This window comes from Ictidomys tridecemlineatus, chromosome 8, assembly GCF_052094955.1.
Source record: "Ictidomys tridecemlineatus isolate mIctTri1 chromosome 8, mIctTri1.hap1, whole genome shotgun sequence".
NCBI lineage: Eukaryota > Metazoa > Chordata > Mammalia > Rodentia > Sciuridae > Ictidomys > Ictidomys tridecemlineatus.
In genome coordinates, this window is record NC_135484.1 from 76,513,213 (window position 1) to 76,536,433 (window position 23,221).

Below are 23,221 nucleotides of genomic sequence, written 5' to 3' on the forward strand. Positions count from 1 at the left end.
TTCTCTGGAAGAAAGTCCAGTGTCAATCAGTTTCTAAATCTAAGTGCCCAGTTCTAGGGAGGCACAACATTAATTGGAGAAGCTGCTAGCATTGAAAATGTTGAGCCTTTCTGATCAATGAAGAGGAAAGCTTGAAGCAGGGTAATTTCAGCACCTCTGATGACCTTTTCTGAGATTAAAAAATTATCAGTGTAAGTGTCATCCATGGTCTCTCTTCCCACCTCTTTCTCTAAACCCTCATCCTCATTGGGGAAGACCATTTGTTATTTAAAAGGTGGTAGCACTATGAGCTGCCTATGACTGTTTGTGCAGTGTCTGTCTGTCGTATTTAAACAGACGTGTAGACAGAAATAAAATGCTGCACCATGTGTGGGTCATATACTGAGTTAAAATAGTGCTGTCAGAAACCTTTACCCAATCTTTAGCCTCCATGACTACACCGGGGCTAGCTCAGACTCCACGTAAGTGTTCTAATTTGTGATAGTGGGTTTTATTTTCATGTCATTAGAAACAGAACAACAGAAACAATTTGCTATCTCAAATATGAGAGCTCTATTTATTCAATTTAGAAGCTGTATTTAGATAATGGGATTTTGTTGTGTCCCCAAACTCTCAGTTCTTGTCTTTGACCACGTAGGAAGATGATTAGATAGTACAGAATGAACTGATGATCAAGTTTTGCATTGAAGTAATAAACGAAAAGACTGCCACTATACCCATTCACGTCCACTCTGGTTTTTTTTTTTTTTTTAATTTTTCTGAAATGTTCTTGCTATGACCTACTTCTGCAGATAAGAAAAATGATTTTGCCATCCTTCTATGACATCCTGGCTGTAGTGAACTGTTCCCAAGTGTCTTGGGATAGCTGGCCTCGCGAGGATAAGCATTAATTATTTTCAGACTGCTGATGCATCGCCTCTGTGGTGTCTATATTTGTCTTCTAAAACTGCATCATCGCTCTCTAATTATAGGTGATCTTGTGGGATTAGGTCTTTTGAGTTGTTAGACTAGGGTGACACAATATGCGTTCAAAGCAATCACTTGAAAAATTGGTGAGTTGAGGTGATTGTTAAGATCTAAACTGTGCCTCGGTGTTCAGAATAACACTGAAGCGACATTCACATTGTCCATGTCACCACCTATCTTAAGTCCCACAATTTAACTCACACCCTGTTTGAGGTCATCTTCAAGTTTATGTTTTCACCATGTAAGCTTACTGCCTAATTCTAATTTTTGAATCATGCAATGTTACCCCCAACAAGTAACTTCCGAAAAAAAAAAAAAAAACAGAAAATTTCCACGGGATCCCCAGAACCCATCTCTTTGCCAAACTAGGAAAACCAGTGAGGATGACTTTCCCTTGATCTCGACTTTGAGGCTTCTGAAGCAGTTCATAGCAAAGCTCTATGCAGAGTTTTAAAGATCAGCTCATTTTTTGACCAGGATGTTTTGCCAAATAAGATGGAAGTATTAGAGTACTGGACTGAAAAATATCAGAGTTCCCAGTCTTTTCTTCTCTGTCCTATAAACCTAGAGATTTAGAAAAGATATTATTCTTCTTAATTCAAATTTGTTTGCTTGGGGGTTTTTGTTTGTTTTGTTTTGATTTTGGTTGGGAGGGATGGATAAGAATGGTTTCTTTGGAAAAACTACCAGCAAGGTATCAGCAAGAAGAGGCATGTGGGTTCCCCTCTCAGTGTCTGTGCCAGGCCAGGGCTGCTGGACATACCAAGAGGCTGTGTCATGTGCAAGGTTTGGGAATTAAAAGTTACCAGTACTTTATGTCTTTTCTTGAACCCTGCTCTGAGAAGTAGCTCTCCGAAACCAACAGTTCAAGTGTTTAACTGGAGTTTTTGCACCTGCCAAAAATGGTGACCAAAGTGTAAGGGTGCCTTTCTCGACTCCCAACTACCATTTCTGAAACTCACTGTCATTCCAAAAAAAAAAAAAAAAAAAGTTGGGAGGTAGGGGAAGGATCACATCTAATTTCATTCCCCTACTGTGCAGCAGATGTGCCCACAGGAACAACTGCACAGTGTGAGGTTGTCAGGTTTCCAAAAGAATTTAGCTAATGGGCTTCATTGCTCATAGACCTCGAATCCTGGGAATCAATGTGAAGGTTAGAGACAAGTACAGAACTGAGGCTTCTGAGAGGAGGCGAGTGAGGAAGTTTTTATGGGCAATATTTCTAATTTGGGAGTTCTAATTTGCCCCACCCAAAATGCAAAGCAGCCAGCCCTGCAGAAAGGGAAAGAAAGTAGATGTGAGTGCTCAAATTAAGAGTTAAAGTTAAGGACAAAGTTCTTGCCTGAGGAGGCCAGAATATTGAGGGAGCTCTATAGCCTCTCCTCCAGAGGCATTTCTGAACTCTCTCTCTCTCTCTCAAATGGCTTAGGTGTACAGGTAATGGGAAAAGCTGACTCAAGGCTGCCTCCGGGCTCAGCCAAGAAAATATTCTGGTACCATTGTGAGCATTAGGGAAGGCCTAAAAAACCCTACCAGAAAGGCTAATGTTATACAGTGCAGATTCCCCCAAGGGGGGAAAAAATGTTTATGAAATTTAACTTTAGTAACCTGAATCACGAGCCACATGTTTTCTGCAAACATCAGAGTCCATGATACCTGTACTCTAAACTAGTTCACAACATTCTATTTTCTCATCTTTTCTTCTTGAAGGACGACTCTTTACTTGGTACCTGAAAGTTTCTCTTAGATACACAGAGAACCATGATGGATTGTTACTGTGACTTGTGGGACCTGGGGCCCTTTGGAAGTCCTCACCTACCTCAGGCCTGGGCTTACTGGGGAACCTGGGCAGACTCGCCTGCAGACTGTACCAGGCCTCTCCACCCACGCTGATTATTCACCTCAAGACTGTCTTAGTGCACTGTCATTTAAACATCTCCCTGAGGCCAAAACTGATTTCCTTAGGGAAGTTTTAAGTGGAGTAGCCCTAGGCGTGAATTAGGTAAGTGGAAGAAGGGATTAAAGGGAGAGTGTGTTCTGAGAGGAGAGTGTGGAGATGACTTCCCAGGCCCCACCTATTTTTTTCCCCAGGATTTTTTAAACCTTAATAAACCCTTATTGAGCACAGTTTGGATATTTAACATATTTATTGTGCAGTGGAAACCCTAAGATTGAAATGTAGAATGTTTTTTTTAAAAATATTATTCCAGACTATTCCTTCATCCATATTTTGGGGTGAGGAGAACAGTTGTTGAGTCTTTTTGTCCTCTTTTTTTTCCTACAATAATTGACACCCAATAAAATGTCCAGATCTTAATTGTCCAGTTTGATAGTTTGATGACTTTTGATAGTTGTCAAACACTGGATCTCTCAGTCTTCCATGATTGACATCTTAGTACTGATAATTCTTTTTTTTTTTTTTTTTTTTTGTAAAGAGCTGTCTTCCAGTAGCTAGAGGCCAGTAGCATTCCCTTAATCATGACAAATGAAAATATCTCTAGACATTGACAAATGGCCCCTGGAGGGAAAAATCATCCCTGGTTGAAAACCACTGATAGACATCCTTGTCACCACCATCCAAGAAGCAGATGCAGATCAAATCCAATTCTCAAAAAGTTTCCTTTCAGCCTTTTCTGGTCACTTCTCCCTCCCTCAAAGCTACTATCTCCATTTTCTGTGTCTTAGTTTCACTCTGCCTATATTTGGACTTTGTACAAGTTGTGTTCTACAGTGTCTCTTTTCTGACTGGACTCTATCTTTTGCTTAGCATGCTGTTATTTGCATTTTATCCATACATGCATTTATCAGTAGCTCATTCTTTTTTGTTACCCAGTAATATTCCATTGTATGAATATGCTATGATTTATTAATCCAATCTCCTTAGTGGACACTTGGGTTGTTTTCTATTTGGGGTTATTTTGAAATAAAGCTGCTGTGAATATTGTGGTAAATTCTCTTTTGTGAACATGTTTTCATTTCCATTGCATAAATATCTAGGAATGAAATTGCTAGGGTATAGAGTAGAGTAGTATAGGTTTTAAAAAGCTGCAAAAAGTAACCAAGTGATTTACATTTCCAGCAACTCTGTGTGAGAGTTGCAGTTGTTTCTTATCATCATCAATGACATCACTTGGTGATGTCATCCTTTTTATTTTTTGCTCTTCTGGATATCTCATCATGGTTTTCATTTGCATCACCCTAACAACTGATGATATTGAGCACCTTCCCAAGTGTTTTCTGGCCATTCATTCATCTTCTTTTGTGAAGGTCTGTTTAAGTCTTTTTATGGTTGATTTATAAAAGTCCTGGCTCACTACCCCAGCCCTATAATAGGTTTGAGTTCCACAGGAAACTCAAGAGAATGAGAAAACTTTTATCATCTGAATAAATTTGGTCTAAATCATAGAATTATTATGAAACACATGCTCGTTTTTTTGTTGTTGTTTTTGTTTTTATTTTGGTTTTTTTCCTGTATTGAACATACTGTGGGGTTTAGAAAGTATTTTCTTTTAGTGAGGTTAGAATGTTCCTTCTAATTAGTCAGACAAGTATACAAAATGACTTCAATTTTCTTTGCAGTAGCCTCCCGATACCTACAGCCTCCACACTGTGATCAGGCCTACCTCATCCTTCCAAAGCCTTGACAAGCAAATTAACAACAGGAACCTGTCCCACTCGATGCAGTGAGTCACCTTTATAACTCCAGCCCAGGGAGTTTATTGGTGAGACTTTTTCTGGAAGCACTTATCTCTCCCTTCTGCTTCCATTTTTCTTTTACCCACACAGGTATGCCTTTACTTAACTTTTAAAAAAACAACTGAAACAGTCAATAAATACATGAAAAAATGTTCAACATCTCTAGCTATTAGAGAAATGCAAATTGAAACTACACTGAGATTTCATCTTACTCCTGTCAGAATGGCAACAAACAAGAATACAAGTAACAATAAATGTTGGTGTGGATGTGGGACAATGGTACACTCATACACTACGGATGGGACTGCAAATTGGTGCAACCAATTTACGGGATAGAGATTCCTCAGAAAACTTGGAATGGAACCATCATTTGACCTGGATATACCACTTCTTGGTATATCCAAAGGAGTTAAAATCAATATACTACAGAGACAGAGCCACATTAATGTTTATTGCAGTTTATTAATGTTTATTCATAATAGCTAAGCTATGGGACCAACCTAGGTGCCCTCCAACAGATGCGTGGATAAAGGAAATGTGGTATATATTCACAATAGAATATTACTCAGCCATACAGAAGAGTGGCTTTCTGATGTTTGCTGGTAAATGGATGGAACTAGAGACTCTCATGCTAAGTGAAATAAGCCAGTGCCCCAAAACCAAAGGCCAAATGTTCTCTCTGATATGTGGATGCTAACACAAAACAAGACGGGGTAGGGAATAGATGCTCAGTGGATTAGACAAAGAGGAATTAAGGATGGGAGGGGGGATAAAAATAGGAATGTCAGTGGAATGAATCTGACACAACTTCTTCATGTACATATATGAACACACCACAGTGAATCTCCACATCATGTATATACACAAGACTGGGATTCTAATTAGAAAAAGATATAGTCACGTTTGTATAAATATGTCAAAATATACTCTACTGTCATGTATAACTAAAAATAACAGATAAAATAAATAAAATCCAAGAAAAAGTCATTTTTTTAAAATCTAAAAATATTTTTTTTAAATTTCTATTTTCTGGTAATTGAACTTAACTATTTCCCTTTAATGACAATGAAAAAAAAAATGTTTTGAACTTTCTTTTAGTATTTGTCCCGCAAAGTACTTTCAGTTGTATTTTCTAGCCTGTTCCTGCTTAGCTAACCAAACAAAAAGATTCATCCCAGAGTAGTTTGGTCTTGTGCCTGACCAGAATGAAAAGGGCACGTGAAACAGGATGTTTTCTCACTGCCCTTTGAAATGGGAACACGGTGGCCCCCACAGTGGTGAGGCTTGTGTGCATGTTAGATACAACGTTCTATGTCCAAAGAACAGGGTGATTTTCCATGTGTGGAATAAGAAATATACAAGATCAGGCTAAGTCCTTTCCTACCAGAGAGCAAAAATCCCAACCATCAAACTTTTATAATCTATAGGATGTCCTTGACAGGACTTAGGCTTTAAACTGAAGAGGGTCTCACTGACAGAGGGAATAATCTGAGCATCAGTGAGAATGACTGCAATGGATTAAAATATATCAAATGTATTTTTAAGTCTGTGAATTCCTAATGACACTAAAAACAAATTTGTCACCACATTACAGTCTATGGAAACCTATACAGTATGAACAAAAGACCTGATTTCTTTAAAGCACAAATTACAAAGGGAGAAAAAAGGAGGGAAAAAAGAATCTATGATTTAAAAGGCACAAGAAAGACATGAATGAATTATAATTCTTGGACCATGTTTGGATTCTGATATGAGCCACTGGTGAGGCTGAGATAGGAGAATCACATCAAAGCCAGCCTTAGCTATGGCAGGGCGCTAAGCAAATCAGGGAGACCTTGTCTCTAAGCCAAATACAAAATATGGCTGGGTATGTGGCTCACTGGCTGAGTGCCCCTGAGTTCAGTCCCCAGTACCCACACCTACCTTCCAAAAAAGTATGAGCTAGCGGGTCACAGTGGTGCACTCCTGTAATCCCAGAGGCTGGGGAGACTAAGGTATGAGTATCATGAATTCGAAGCCAGCCTCAGCAACCTAGTGAGACCCTATCTCAAAATTTAAAAATTAAAAAAGGCTGGAGATGTTGCTCAGTGATGAAGCACCCCTAGGTTCAATCTCTGGTGCAAAAAAAAAAAAGTATGAGCTAGTTAGAATTTTGATGACTGAACTAGGTAGATATGAATTAATATATTAGATTAGCTTAAGGAATTATTATCAATGTTTTATTTGTGATCATGGTTTTGTGGTTTTATTGTTATAGTAGTCCCTTTTTGTAGATACATCTGAGTTGTATACAAGATAACAGAACTGAGATTCGCTTCAAAAGGGTCCTGTGGCAGGGAATAAATCAAGAATGGTTATGGGTTAGTAATTCTGGTTTCTGGGTAATATATACAGGTGGATTTGTTATACTGTTGTCTTTCTGGAGAATAAGAAATATTTAAAATTTCTCATGAGTTGAAAATGAACAGAAGCTCGATGAAGTGTCCTGCAGATTGTGTGGGCCATGGGTTTATTGTAGAAGGAAGGCAGAAGTGTGGCCAGAGAGTGAGGGCTGCTGGGGATGACCAGACCTGAGTCAGCAGCTGTGTCTGGCTTGTTTGTTTATAGGTGTGCCAAGGTGAAAAGATTAGTATTCCATGGATCTGAACTGCTCCCAACAGTTTTCTCCCTACATTTGTTTTTTAGCATCACATTAATGTTATGAACCTAGGATTCTTGAGGAAAGAAGTAAGATCATGACCCTTACTTATCCCACCGTAGGCCCAGATGCTCCAAAGATCTCTACTAAGGCACTCTACATGGGCCCAATATTTTCCATTCACTTCTCATGCCTCAGAAAGAGATGACCTCCAAGAAAATATGAGGACATTCAAAAACATTTTTTTCAAAGGAATGTTTAATTCTCAATCATGGAAAATAGAGAACATGTCATGCTTGTGCTTATAGGCCTTATCTTTAAACTATGCCAAATGGAGTAGTTTTGAAGGTTCAGAAGCCTCCCTGGGATCCTTCTTTATGTTCACAGTCTTAGCAACTTACATGTGTTGAAGACCTCTAAAACACCGTGTGAGCTTCAAAATTGATCCCAAATCCAAATAGTGTATTTTTTTCTTGTGGCCTAATAAGTTAAACAAGTTATGATCCTTATTCTCATCACATAAAGCCTTAAGTTTCTGTGTCTCCTCTTTGATCTTCTTAATCCTGAAGACATTATTTCCCATTTTGCTGCAAGGGACCTCTTGACATTTAATGTTACATTCGAAACTCTCCAGTCATGAATTTCAGACCACATTGAGCAGGGCTGTAGAAGGCTTTTAGCTAAGTAAGCTTTCTCAGACAGTAATGTTAGGGAGGGAATGCCTGTTTGGGGCCAGTCCCAGAAACTGCAGTGTCTAATTCAATCCCTGACAAAGCAGAAGAAGGAGGCTCATCTTATAAATTACAATATAATGCCAGATAATCTCACCATGTTGTCTTGGAAGATAGATAGATAGATAGATAGATAGATAGATAGATAGATAGATAGATAGATAGATAGATTTTTCTCCTAAGTCAGGCTTCCCCTTCAGCTCTACATAAGCCACCTCTGACTTCCATTGAAGTATGCAAGAGCTTCAGTCAGTGAAGATAACTCATGGAGCCTGCATTTCTGGAGGAAGATGGCAAGATACAGGTCTTATAATGAACCAGACAGACACCAACAGTTTGTGGCCTTTAGCTGATTTTAAAAGATGCTGGGTTCCCTAGCAAAATGTGGTTAGGATTTTGTCATTTCCAAGTATTCAATGCTCCATTAACCAGAAAGTCCAGTTAACATTATAGTATACTAATGATTGAATTGTAACAGGTCATACTTATGTCCATCCATGTCCATTGTTTCATTATTTGATAAGTAATCATCCAGACTCTTCTTTCCAGTTAATCTTATGGTATAAGTGGATATATTTGCAAAGGGCCTAATTATCATAATTTTAGCCAAATAGTTTCATGTATTAAAGATCCACAGCTTAGTCAGTATGCCCAGGCTCAGAGATGAATTTCTCAGGAGTGGATTATGTCAATCTATGGGAGTAGTTCCTATTACAGACCTTCAAAGATAACCTACACAATCCCATCAGTGGCCTCTGGGCATGCAGTTATTTTTCAGGTATAGAAGATATCCTACACTAACTAAGCCACCTACATTTCTATGTTTGCAAACATTATAGATGTGCATTTTTTTCTTTCAAACATAATATCTGCAATTTCTGTACCTGTCACTGGTAGATGCATTGTTACTTAGGGTTGTATAAGAAAAAGAAAGTCCTACTTAAGCCTTGAATATTTTTATGCACAATCAGCCATTTGTGCTTCTTCCTTTAAAAATAATCAACTAAAGAAACATGAATTTATGCATGAACAGCAGAGAAATAGATGCATCTGTAACCATACTTAAAATAAACATTTAGGCATAATAATGTTTATAATAATTATAAGCTCTTTCAGATATGGAAGGCCTCATTTGTGCCAGGGCCTGCTGGACCATTTATGTATTTTATCACTAATCCCTGTAAACACTGGTGGGCAGAACTGGAAGGAACTGGGGCTGGGAGAGGGAATCCAGCTAGTAGGTACTGAGGAGGGAATCATCTCATCTGTCCCAGGACCTAGAGCCTGTGTCTTTCTGCTCACCCACTCCCTTCAGCTGTGTACAAAATGCTATCTTCTTGCTCTAATTTCTTGTCCTTTCTCTCTGTTTAATGCATTTAACCTCCAATTCTCCAGTCTTTTTATATCAACTGGATTCACCTTTCTGGACCTTCCTATGTACACTTGATACACCTAGCTTTTCTTTGAGCTTAGACTGTAAACCTGCCACTTGGAATGCTGAGGGCCCTCATTACTACATGTGCCCTGCTACTTCCGTACCAAAGGTGTTCATGACCTGGAGAAGATTGGTGCACAGTTCTGTCAAGAACTGTTCTTGGCTTTCCAAGGGGCTTAAAGTAAAAAGCCCAAGCTCATGGTAAAATATCACATAGTATCCTCCTCCAAGTGCTCTTCCTGTGGTTATAAATTTTCCAAAGCCATTCTTTTGCTTTTCTTTAAAATAAACAGGTTAATTACAATTTTATGATCCCTATTTCTTTCCAGCAAGTCCAAACAATAGACCTAAGAAATTATTGGTGTTTAAAACCAATATATTAGCATGTTTTTCTTTTTGAAGATTTGTATGTCTTACATATTATGTTTTCGAAAGGATGTTGGGAGACTAAATGGTTAAAGAAAATTAGCATCTGTTTAAATATTTGGTACCTCTCTGACTAGTCTTTTAACTGTTTTTGATTATTCCAAGTCATAATATGTTTTACTGAACTGACTAAACTATGCCAATATAACTTAGATTACTTTTTAAACTTATAGACAAAAATTCTTTCCTGAGGTTTTAGACCAGTTTCTCATCTGTCCTGTTGGCACTCCTCATCTGGCAGGGCTTTTCCTCTAATCAAAGAATGATTTCTCTTTACAAGTAGGGTTTTAATTTGCCATTCTAACTCTTTTCTCCTCTTTGCAATTAATCCAAAAGAAGGAATGTACTTTCTTCTCAAGAAGATAGGGTGGCTGCATCATTCTAGCTATTAAATCTGGCTTAAAATTGGAATATTATAGAGTCCTTCTTTAAATAAAGTTACCATAGCAATTATCTCTCACTGTAATTAGATGGAAGAGAGCTTTTATGATAAAAAAAAATACTAGGCTCAGAGACAAAGACTTGATTGCAAACCTGGCCCTGTTACTAGCTTATATCCATGAACAAAAGTTATGTAACTTCTCTGAACCTCAATTTCTCATTATAATTTGGGGGCATTAAATTACATATTTAATTCAAGTGGATTTTCTAAGAATTTAGTGAGATGAGACCATGCCTGGCACCTGATTTATTCACTGCATTAAAAAAATTAACATTTTCTTAAGAGCTTATACAATTACTACTATTACTATTACTACTATTAAAAAAATAAATGCCTTGTTGATACATAAATGAAAAAGACAGAACGTACAATTCACAAAAAAGAAAAATAGTTATTAAACATTTGGGAGATGTTTAAACTCATAGCAATTAAATAAATTCAGACAAAAGCATTGAGATATTGTTCTCTTATTAAATTAACACTAAGAAAGACCTAATTCTAGAATTTTCACTTGGTTGAGCTCATTATCAATAAATGCATCAATTACATACCATACCTTTCAATCTGGGAATTCTGTTTCTGGGATTCTCCTAAGGGAATATTCCAAAGTATGGACAAACAGATCTATAAACATGACAATAATTATTTTAATACTACCGATGAGCTTAATAAACCTTAGAAAGATCTGAATTTATAATGGATTGAGTTATGATGGACTGTTTTGCAGCTATAAAGAATTAAAATTTGCTGAGTGGCATGTAAAAATATCATAAAATGCGCACATATAAGCAATATTAAAAAATACATCTTTTAACTACTTGGAAAAATAGACCAAAATGATAATTATATTAGAATATTATAGTTTCTGTTTCTGGAATATTATGTTTCTGTTTCCCTAGAACTTTTGTAAGGTTAATATTAACTTTAAGGTTCAAATTGGTCTTAGTTTAAATATATTCAGTCTGATAAAAACTTTGAGTGCCTATTCTGTGTCTAGAAAAACTATTATAGCTGTAATAGCATTCTGGAAAATGATCAAGTCTACTCATTTTTACTCCAAGGCAATGTAGCTCAGTGGCTCAGTATCCTTCCTTTCAATCCCTAGAATCCAAAAAAAAAGTGCTAGGGATATGGCTCAGTGGTAAGGTGTTTGCCTAGCATGCATGAGGCCCTATGTTCCATCCCCAGCATGGGGAGAAAAAAAAGAAAGAAAAGGGGACAATAAGAAAGACAAAAAATGTGCTTAGTGGATTATTTAAAGTAAGTGCTTCATATACAACCTAGGATTGCAGGTGCTATTGTACGTAACCTAAGCACTTAATGGCAGGCTGTCAGCCCAACCCTGTTTAATACAATGGTATTCCCAGGTAGTCGCCTGCTTCAGGACACAGTTCAGAATTAACTTACTATACTATTAAGGTAATTCCACAGAGGAAAACTGGAAGGATCTCAGGTGATGTATGTTTACTGGAACATCAATGTAAGACTGAACAGAGCATCTCAATCCTGTGTCCAGGATTGATGTAAGCTAGACAAGATTGTTTGGCAAGTAATACAGCATTGTTTTTAGTTAAATTTTTTATTGAGAGAATTTTGTAAAGTCACATGTAGTATGTATGTGTTTGTGTATCCACCATCACAGGTTAGACATTGAACAATTCCATCAACAATTCCATCTCTCCTGTTATCCTCTGTAAGCATACCTTCTCTCCCTTCCCCAACATCCCAGGTCCTGACAATCACTACTCTTTTCTCTCTTTGTAAAATTCTGTCATTTCAAAATGTTCTGTAAATGCAATTATACAGTATATAACCTTTAGAGATTGGCTTTTTAAACTCAGCATAATTCACTAGAGAATCTTACAAGTGTTGGTATGTATCAACAATTTGCTGCTTTTTATTGCTGACTATTAGTATTCCATGGTATGGATCTGCCATTGTGCTTAAACATTCACCTGAACTGATTTCAAATTTTGACTATTAAAATGTTCTGGTTTCCATAAACTTTCATGTACAGGTTTTTACGTGAACGTAAGTTTCTGTTTTTCTGGGGCAAATTCCAAGGCTGCAATTTTTGGGTCATATAGTAATTTCCTGTTAAATTTTAAAGGAAACTGTTTTTCAGAATGGCTATTCCATGTTATATCTCCCCCAACAATGTATAAAATATTTGGTTTCTTTGCCAGTTTTTTTGTCATATGAAGCCTTATTTTGAATTCAAATTTGTGACAGTCTTCTTTATTTGAATTAACCAAATGATTTTGCTAAAGAGACCCATGTGGAGTGACTAGATTTAGAAAGAAAACCCCCATCAGGACCCATTAGAATCTGTCTTTTCCCTGCTCCCAACACACAAAAACTTCGTTTACTTAATTCTTCCCCCATCACCTTTCTTTTCCTTTTTCATTTCTAGCTTCCACGAATGAGAGAAAACATACAACCCCCTTCACTTATAAACTCACTGTATATGGTATATCAAATTAAAAAGCTGCACATCAGAGGAAGCAATCAACAGAGTAAAGAGACAACCTACGGAACAGGAGAAAATATATCCCCACTATTCATCTGACAAAGAGTTAATATCTGGAATATTTAAAGAACTCAAAAAAAATTAACAATAAAAAAACAAGTAAAAATGGGCAAATGATCTGAGTAGGTACTTCTCAATAGAAGAAATACAAACAAAACAAATTTATGAAAAAATGCTCAATATTATTGACAGGGAAATGCAAATCAAAACTATAGTAAGATACTGTCTCACCCAAGTAAGAATGGCTGTTATAATAATAATAATAATAATAATAATAATTAATTCTGGCAAGGATGTGGAGCAAAAGGAATTCTTATTCACTGTTGGTAGGGATGCAAATTAGTATAGCCACTATAGAGAATAGTATGGGGGTTCCTTAAGAAACTAAAACCAGATCTACCGTATGATCAAACGATCTCTCTTTCTGGTATCTATCTAAAGGAATTAAAATCAACATAGAGATAATCAAAAGTCTGTGTTTATTTTGGCACTATTCACAGTAGCTAAGATATGGAATCCGCCTAGGTGCCCATTATGTTAAATAAAATAAGCTGGACATAGAAAGACAAGTGCCACATGTTCTCTCTCAAATTTGGAAGCTTAAAAAAATCCATCTGAAAGTAGAAGAGTGATTACTAAGGACTGGGAAAGGGGAAGAGTAGGCCAGGGGTGGTTGGATTTGATCAGTGAATGGCATATGCACATATGGAAACATTACCCTGAACTCGATTAGTATACACCATTATTACATGTTTTTTTAAAAAATAAATGGTTCTGGGCTTAATTTGATTCTTCCTCTCATATTTGACAATTTTATTGTCTTCTAGAGGGGGAAAAATGTAGTTTTTAAATTTTATTTTTTTAAAAGGGATCTTTTGACACCCAAACCAGTGCTTTTAGTTTATACTGGTCTAGAATGCAACTCAGTTTGTTGAAGTAAAGAGAGGATCTGTGAACCCTCTTCCAATTAGCTGAATCACGTCAGATGATTTGCTCAGCATCAATGGCTCTCAAACTGTAGGAGCAGTAGAATTACCTGGAGGGTCTATTAAAACACCCTTTACTGTGCCCCTTCTCAGAGTTTCTGATTCAGTCTGTCTGGAGTGGGGAAGGATAACTCACCATTCTAACAAGTTTCCAAGTGCTGCCAATGTTGCTGGTCCAGAGACAACATGTTGAGAACCACTGGGCCAGACTATGCTAATGTCTCAATATCTAATATCTCCCCTCCCCAAACCCTCAAATTTGCTTTCTGATGAAATAAATCATGCATTTGTCTCTCCCCAACTCAATAAATACAGATACATAGTGAAATATAGCAAAGCCATTAAAATTATTCTAAAAAAATATTGTCACATGAAAATCATCACCATGTTTTATAAAATTACATATATAAAAATGTCCAGGTATACATAGAAAATAAAAACCTAGAAAGATATCCAAAATGTTAACAGTAGTTATCCCTGACAATGAAGCTCCCAAAGTTGTATTTTCCTTTTTGTGTGTGCTTTTTTGTATTTTATAACTTGTTTATAATTTATATAATCATAATCAGTTATTAAAACAGACATTACAGTAGGTAATGTAAGTCTTTCTCCAAGCCTAACAATTGCGGTAAAGACCTGTTGAATATCCACAACAGAAGTAAAGGTGTTTTATGAGATAAAATCATCCAAGTCAAGTTTTAAAAGTAGCTATGACTTTCTTCCGTCCTTTCCCTAAAAAGTGTGGTGGATCACTTGGTGCCATCCTTTCTACTTCACAGAGTTCTGTACTTGTGCACCCAGGTAGTCTTGACCTCAGAGCCCCTCGTTAGCATCTCATATTACTAATTGCATAATATTTTCATGGCATTTTCTCACTTTTGACCAGAGGGATCTTCAACCACAATCTCACAAATTATTCTCTACTTTATCCTTGATACAGTGGGTCAGAAAGTATTTTATCTGGATGAAGTTTCTTCTTTGGTTGGGTCTCTTTTAAAAGAATTTATATTTATAGATAAATTAGGAATTTATTATAATAATTTATTATTATTATTATTTATTAAACCTGTTTAAATGTCAGAAAGCAATCATCTGCTATAGAAAATTATTTTGTTCCCAGTAGGAAGGTTCGTGTACCCTCCTGGGATTTCCAATTTTGCTGATATCCTAAGTGTATCTGTTTCTTCAGCATTTAACATGGCGTCCTTTAAAGATGTTATATTAAAATAGTTTTGCTGCTGAAGTCTCTTTTCCTCAAAAAATGGAAGATATTCAAATAAATTGATTCTATAGACCTCCAGTAATTCTGTTTCTGACTAAACTTGTTTGTTGGGGCATGTCACCAGTAGGTAGCACAGTGATAATTTTCAAAACACCTCTCTAGTCCAGAGCTACAGTGGTACCACTGTTCTCATTTGCCAGATTTCCACTTCGATAATCCACAGAAAGGAGGAAGAAAAGGAGCTTTGAAGGGGATGTGGCTCAGTGGTCAAGTGCCCCTGAATTCAATCCCTGGCACCCCCAAAAAACAACAAAAGCACCTTCTTAAAAATTTATTTATTTATTTATTTATTTATTTTATTAGTTGTTCAAAACATTATAAAGATTGCAGAATCACATCGGTTACACATCCACATTTTTACATAATGCCATATTAGTAACTGTTGTATTCTGCTACCTTTCCTATCCTCTACTATCCCCCCCCTCCCCTCCCTTCTCTCTCTCTACCCCATCTACTGTAATTCATTTCTCTCCTTGTTTTTTTTCCTCATTCCCCTCGCAACCTCTTATATGTAATTTTATATAACATTGAGGGTCTCCTTCCATTTCCATGCAATTTCCCTTTTCTCTCCCTTTCCCTCCCACCTCAGGTCTCTGTTTAATGTTAATCTTTTCCTCCTGCTCTTCCTCCCTGCTCTGTTCTTAGTTGCTCTCATTATATCAAAGAAGACATTTGGCATTTGTTTTTTAGGGATTGGCTAGCTTCACTTAGCATAATCGGCTCTAGTGCCATCCATTTCCCTGCAAATTCCATGATTTTGTCATTTTTTAGTGCTGTGTAGTACTCTATTGTGTATAAATGCCACATTTTTTTATCCATTCATCTATTAAAGGGCATCTGGGTTGGTTCCACAGTCTAGCTATTGTGAATTGTGCTGCTATGAACATCGATGTGGCAGTATCCCTGTAGTATACTCTTTTAAGGTCTTCAGGGAATAGTCCGAGAAGGGCAATAGCTGGGTCAAATGGTGGTTCCATTCCCAGCTTTCCCAGGAATCTCCATACTGCTTTCCAAATTGGCCGCACCAATTTGCAGTCCCACCAGCAATGTACAAGTGTACCCTTTTCCCCACATCCTCACCAGCACTTGTTGTTGTTTGACTTCATAGTGGCTGCCAATCTTACTGGAGTGAGATGGTATCTTAGGGTGGTTTTGATTTGTATTTCTCTGACTGCTAGAGATGGTGAGCATTTTTTCATTTACTTGTTGATTGATTGTATGTCCTCCTCTGAGAAGTGTCTGTTCAGGTCTTTGGCCCACTTGTTGATTGGGTTATTTGTTTTCTTATTGTTTAATTTTTTGAGTTCTTTGTATACTCTGGATATTAGGGCTCTATCTGAAGTGTGAGGAGTAAAAATTTGTTCCCAAGATGTAGGCTCCCTATTTACCTCTCTTATTGTTTCTCTTGCTGAGAAAAAACTTTTTAGTTTAAGTAAGTCCCATTTGTTGATTCTTGTTATTAACTCTTGTGCTATGGGTGTCCTATTAAGGAATTTGGAGCCCGACCCCACAATATGTAGATCGGAGCCAACCTTTTCTTCTATCAGACGCATAGTCTCTGATTTGATATCAAGCTCCTTGATCCATTTTGAGTTAACTTTTGTGCATGGCGAGAGAAGGGGATTCAGTTTCATTTTGTTGCATATGGATTTCCAGTTTTCCCAGCACCATTTGTTCAACATGCATGTTAAAGATCCTCCATTGCATGCTTTTAGCCCTTTTATCGAATATAAGATAATTATAATTTTGTGAATTGGTTTCTGTGTCTTCTATTCTATACCATTGGTCTACCCGCCTGTTTTGGTACCAGTACCATGCTGTTTTTGTTACTATTGCTCTGTAGTACAGTTTGAAATCTGGTATCGCTACACCTCCTGATTCACACTTCCTGCTTAGAATTGTTTTTGCTATTCTGGGTCTTTTATTTTTCCATATGAATTTCATGATTTGCTTTATCTATTTCTATAAGAAATGCCATTGGGATTTTGATTGGCATTGCATTAAACCTATAGAGAACTTTTGGTAATATCGCCATTTTGATGATGTTAGTTCTGCCTATCCATGAACAGGGTATATTTTTCCATCTTCTAACATCTTCTTCTATTTCTCTCTTTAGGGTTCTGTAGTTTTCATTGTATAAATCTTTCACCTCTTTTGTTAGGTTGATTCCCAAGTATTTTATTTTTTTTGAGGATATTGTGAATGGGTGGTTTTCCTCATTTCCAGTTCAGAAGAACAAAAGCACCTTTTAAATTTATGGGTGATAATATCATAGTTTATTTGTTGAGGGAGCACTGCTTTATAGCATGCATTTCTCCACTCACCATATATTAGTACAGTTATTTCCTGACAAATATGTTTTGTGCTTGAGGCAGTATATTTTTATGGAATACCTGAAGACTGTTGCCATATAAATGTTTGCTCCGTGGGTTGCCAAGGTTAGCAGCGTTTCTCATATTGGAAGTGTCACTGCTGGCTTTTAATCTGGGTGTCCACTGAGGAACATGGCTAGGCTTAGCTTAACTGTTTCCCAAGCAGATGAGAATCAATGGCCTGTTAGGTTATAGGCACAATATCATAGTGTGTCCATGGCTTATAAAAATTCAAAATGATGGTTTCACTTGCAAACCTCCGTCTCCCTTTTTCCTTGCTTTTTAAAAGTTCTTACAGAACTTGGGCAGAATCCATGGGTTTGGAAGGCTGCACTTATGATCCTTATTCTACTGTTCTGGGCCCCGGTTAAGTACACATATTTGTTGCCAGTTTAAAGGGACTGGGTCTTATTCCTCGTTGGGCTGCTTGTCACATTTTTGGTCTTTTGTTCTGTCCTTTCTGTTTGCCTGTGATTCCTTTATCAAGCCAATTTCTTTCCATGGGAATAAGTATGTGCCAAGCTCTGCTCCATGCCAGGTTTGATTGTGCTTCCCCCCCACCCCCGCAGAATTCATAATTAAAATAATAATTTCCTCCTTCAGGGTACTGCCTCAGAAGTTTCTCTTCCTTTCATAATTCAAGATGTTTCCTTCTCCTGGCAGCTGATAGGCATCCATCTCAAATTCATCCCACCTAACTAGAATCATCTCATTACTTGACCAGCTCCCCTATTCCTATGTTAGCTTCAGGAGGGAGACCCTTCTCCTCAGTGTGGTCCCTGACTGGGACATGGAAGGTACCTAACCACTGGTGAGTGAAGCCAGCCAGCCCACTCTGAGAGAGGAATACTTATGCTGTTTATCCAGTGCAGAAAGTTGGCTCAACACTGGCCTGCTTAACGCTGAATTACTGACTTAGTAAAAACTACTTAATTTCAATATTATTTTAAGGGTCAAAATATATTTGATAAATGCTATAAAGTCAGGTATTTTATTATTTTTGTCTTTATATTTATATTATATATTTTATTTTGTGAATGATGCTTATATCCTAAAACTGGATTTTACAATAAAACGTACATTTTACCACATAAAGCATAGAATGTAAACTCTCCTTTTCCATGCAATAAAGGCAATCCATTTCAGAACACAACTTAAAACATGAGCTGTATCTAGGAAAAAACACAAATTAAAATGAAAAGTAAGGTTTGGAATCAAGTTTAGTGGTAGAATACTTACCTAGCATGCCTGATGCCCTTAGGTTCGGTCTCCAGTACTGCAAAAGAAAAATAAAACTATGCATTAAAGTTAACAATGTGCTTGATTAGGGACATTTCCAGTATTTTATCTGTCATGTTTAGCATACTGCAAAGCATTACAAAGGTTTAAAAAATGCTAATTTTATCCTGTACCATCTGCCTTAATGGCATATCTTTTAATTGATTGAAATTCCAAATCTCTATTGCAGAATAAGAAGTTAACAATATCACTTTGTTAACTAAGATTAAAAAATTAAAAGTCATTAACATGTTACACATATGTATTAAAGCATTATGAATAACATTTGGTCAGCAGTTGTGTCAGTCCAGCTGTTTGTTGATTTAAGAAGAATGTTTTTAGATGATAAGTCAAAGCAGGGACATTATTTGTAGACATCTTGGTCCCCCCTTTCATTCCAAGTGTCCATCTTCAAGTGGATAGAACTCTGAGAGTCACAGCTTACAACCATAGGAGAGAGTCCCATCTTCCACTGTCTTTAGTAATTATTTATATTTTGTTATTATATTCCAGAAATATTACACTAACAGAGCCTGAAACTACAGCTGTATTCATAGAGTCTGAGGCTTTAAAGTTTTACTTTGGGGAATAAAATTAAAAGATGAAATACAGAGATTTTTCTCAGTGTAGCAGAACAAAATAAAATTATCCCCTCTTAAAATAAATGGTAGTTAGGGGAAGCAATTTTTCCTGTCATGGATAAAAGCTAAGGAACACAAAATCAGCATTTGAAATGTTAACTCACAGTGTTTTAAGTAAAAAGAAACTAGAATGCATTGTACAGTACCTTTTCCCAAGGATGATTGCAGTTTCTTGTTTTTAAGACCTGAAAAAAGCGTCATCTATTTGGTAGGCTAAACTGTAAAAACTAGAGATGATATGAAAACATTAGGTCGAATGTTCAAGTTTTTCTTTTTTGGTGGGGGGTTCCATTTTACATTGCTTAATCAGCTCAGCCTCTCCTGTAGTTGAGTTCAGAGTCCCAGGCATGCCAAAGAAAAGCAAACTTTCAATATTTGTGGCCATATTGAACATTCAAAGTCCCTATGCCTCTAGTTTTGTCACATTCACCTACAAAGTTACTGTGGCAAAAGCATGAATTTAGAATCAAAATTTTCTTCTAAACTCATCGTTGCCACTTAACAGTGGTAAGTTTTGGTAGCCTGTACAAGGCATTTTATTTATAAACTTCTGCTTCCTCATTTGTAATGAAAGTTTCAAAAGCCTGTTTTTACCTAAGTCTCGGGCTGTGCTAAGACAAAAGGAGTCAAAATAAGCTTAGTGTACTAAGAAGTGTTTTTTCACAAGTTTCAGGTAGGTCCTGTTGTAATTCCCATTTCACAGGTAGGGAAAGGTTAAAAAAAGCTAACAAGTCTAATAAAGAACACATGGCTGATAAATGAGAGATCTGATTCCAAAAGAAACTACTGTAATTACACTTATTCAACCTTGGCACTACTGACATCTTGGGGCTGGTATTTCTATGTTGTGGGGACTGTCTTGTTCATTTGAGGATGTTTAATGACATATCTGCCTCTCCCACTAGTTATCAGCAGTCACCTCCTTCCAGGTGTTCACAGCCAAGGGTGTCTCCAGACACTGCAAAATATTCCCTGGTGGGCAGACCTTAAGTTGAGAAAAGCTGGTCTGTATGATTCTGGAGCTAAAGTTCTTAACCAATTTCATAATGATATTTATTAGTATTATCCTTATGCTGAGTAGTTCCTGTTTAGAATCCTTGTATGACATAGCAATTTGCAGAATTAAAAAAGAGATAACAACTGATTTTCATCCATCATCTTCCTGTTTCCAAATATAAGCAGAGGCATTGTCTCCTTTGTAAGTTGGCTAGCTTCCTGTCCCTGCAAACAGAATATCACCTGCCAACGATGCCATCTGCAAAGGGCCCAAAGTCCGACTCAGAGACCTCTGGTCTCCCTTCTAGTTTAATTCTATACTCATTCCCTAATGGGCCACGCTGGTCTGTTTTGAACAGCCCTTAGCCATCTGTCATATTTGTGGACTTCTAATATTTGTTATCAGCCAAGATGGGAGAAAGAAACACATGGATTTTCGTAATCACTATCTCATTCGATCTTCACAATGAGCCCCTGAGGTTTGTATTGATTGTCTGTGTTTACATTTTACTTAGGAATCTTAACCTTTTTCTTTGCTTATTCCTTCAACTTTGGTGTGCTCATTGCAAAACTTGATATAGAAACTCAGCGGGAAGTTGATGTGGAAACTCAGCAGGTGCCTTTGTTACCAGCACTGTATGAAGAGTAACATCCTTCTGAATTACTCAACATAAAGCAGATGCCTTCTGCCCTGCATGACTCTTCCTTTTTCCTTCCCCCTTAACATGGATCATTAAATACATGCCTTCTTTTATTGCACTGGGGACTTAGGAACCGACTTTCACTTTCCTGACACTGTGGATAGGTGTCCCATATTTCTCCAAGAATGGAATGTTTTTACTTCTGTTTCTCACCCTTCCCAACCCTGCAAAATGGCTAACTGCAAGCTTTCCAACCCTCCCATGCCTTCCCATTATTATCTCTACATTTGACACTTCCTGATATTAGCATTATTCCCAAAATATTGTCACCTTGCAACTAGAACTTTTTAAACATTCATCAATGTTTGTTTCTGTGTTATTAAAACTATTGGGAAATTAGATGCATTTTTCCTAGGCCTCATTCATAGTTTGAAAATATTTTGCACATAGCCTGTATGAATTAAATTTTCTTTTGAACTCTTAAGTTTTAAGATGAATTGCTACTGACAAACACAATAAATATAATTGTATATGATTAAAAGTATCAGCATGACCTGAGAAGAGGCTGATGTAATTAGCAACAGTGATGAGGATCTAGAATTGCCTAGGAATCTTTGAGACTCAGAATTTGGCTTATGGAAGGTTCAAAACAGTAGTTTGAACCAGTGGGAAAGAGAACTGGATTATTTCATGGCAATATAACTTTAGTGTCAATTAAAACTTTATATTTTTTCTTCATTTAAAGTGTGTGTGAATCATTCTTAATTACTCTATGGTTCATTTAAAAAAGACTAATTGGTTCTTGCTATAAAATGCAATGTCTAGCTTGACTGAGTCATTTTTCTTTTGAGATCAGTATGCATCCTTATTGACTAGTCTTTCTAATTCTGCTTTGACATGCATGCAGCCATTTCATCATGTTCTATCAGCAATTAATTGTGGGGTTTTTCTTCCTTTTCCAGGTGGCCTTTTTGAAGATGTAACTGTTGGAACTGAGGCATCCACCCACCCCCACCAACAGACAGACAGCTCCAGGGCAGAGCACACTGAAGGCCAGCAGTCAGCTCTGTGGGCATGGATTACAAAGACAGGAACCAGGGCTGCAGAATGACAGTACTGCACTAAAGTTTTGAGTTTACTTGTTTACATATATTATCTAAGAGAAGGGCTGACTTTAGATCTTTGAAAACCCAGCACTGTGAAGAAAGTTGTAGTGGCAGGTTGTCAGCAGGGTAAGTATAGAAGTTGCATTGCTACTTTCCACAGAGAAGAGCATTCAAATCTGTGCTGTGTCAGCACCACCTGGAAGGATATTAGCTAACAGAGACCCATCTGTCCTATGTGGAATGTGCAAGGAACACCATTGGTGGAACTCAGTGTAAATTCTAGGAAATAAACTTTAAAGAGCTTCTCAGGTTTGTTTAAAACAGATTTTAAATAACAAAAATACAGTGCTTTGTGTACCTTCCTCAGAAAAGATGCTCAGTAAATGTTTGTTGAATGAGTAATTATCCAATTAAAAATTTTCCTGAGTTTGCAAACCTGCATGTGTTCTTTTTGTTCTTTATTTTCTTTACCTCATACTATTGCAAATTAATAATAATAATAATAATAAAAGTACTCACTGGCATCCTGGTACAGTTGTTTGTGTACCAGAACAGGAGGTGAGGAAAATACTGAATGAGAAAAATGGAGCTGGGTGGAATCATAGAGTTCAGGTCAGCTCTTCATTTTACAGACAAGGATTGAAACTTGCCCAGAATCACACCACTAGGCTCAAGGTTGGGCCTGGAGCCAGGTGGATCCACCTCCTGTGCTTGTGACCTCCTCCACCTCTCTCTGACATCCTTCATTCCCACTGTGCAGTCAAGACTCATCTTTGTGTTTGCAACTGTCCCTGCTGCTGATCAAGCCTTTGGCATTAATCCTAGCCTACAGACCATCTACCTAATACTTCTTCTCTCAAAGACCTGAGTTGACACCATAGTTTCCTAACTTTCTTAGCATAGGTGTCATGTGGTATTATGATTTCGTGAACTGGCCATGATTTCTTCTTTCTTTACTTCAACCAAACCCTTGTTCTGCCAGCAGAGCAGTGGGGTAGCTCCTCTAATTCTGTAACTGGTGGACTGACCTAAGAGTAAAACCCATCTGTTGGATC

General features: G+C 37.2%; 1 protein-coding gene across 7 annotated transcripts in view; it reads left to right on the forward strand.

The window, feature by feature from the left end:
- Positions 1-22,601, forward strand: part of Ube3d (ubiquitin protein ligase E3D) — a 144,313-nt gene extending 121,712 nt beyond the window's left edge. For 5 of the 7 annotated variants that reach the window (XM_078019685.1, XM_078019684.1, XM_078019687.1 and 2 more), the window contains one exon: positions 22,023-22,601. Coding sequence is in view for 4 of the 7 variants with exons in the window: in XM_078019687.1 (XP_077875813.1) it covers positions 22,023-22,043 (21 nt within the window). In the remaining 3 variants the exon portion in view is untranslated. Of the gene's footprint in view, positions 1-4,545; positions 4,689-22,022 lie in introns of all 7 variants that reach the window. The other 2 variants (XR_013425022.1, XR_013425023.1) reach the window with 2 other exon arrangements.
- The last annotated feature ends 620 nt before the right edge of the window (positions 22,602-23,221 follow it).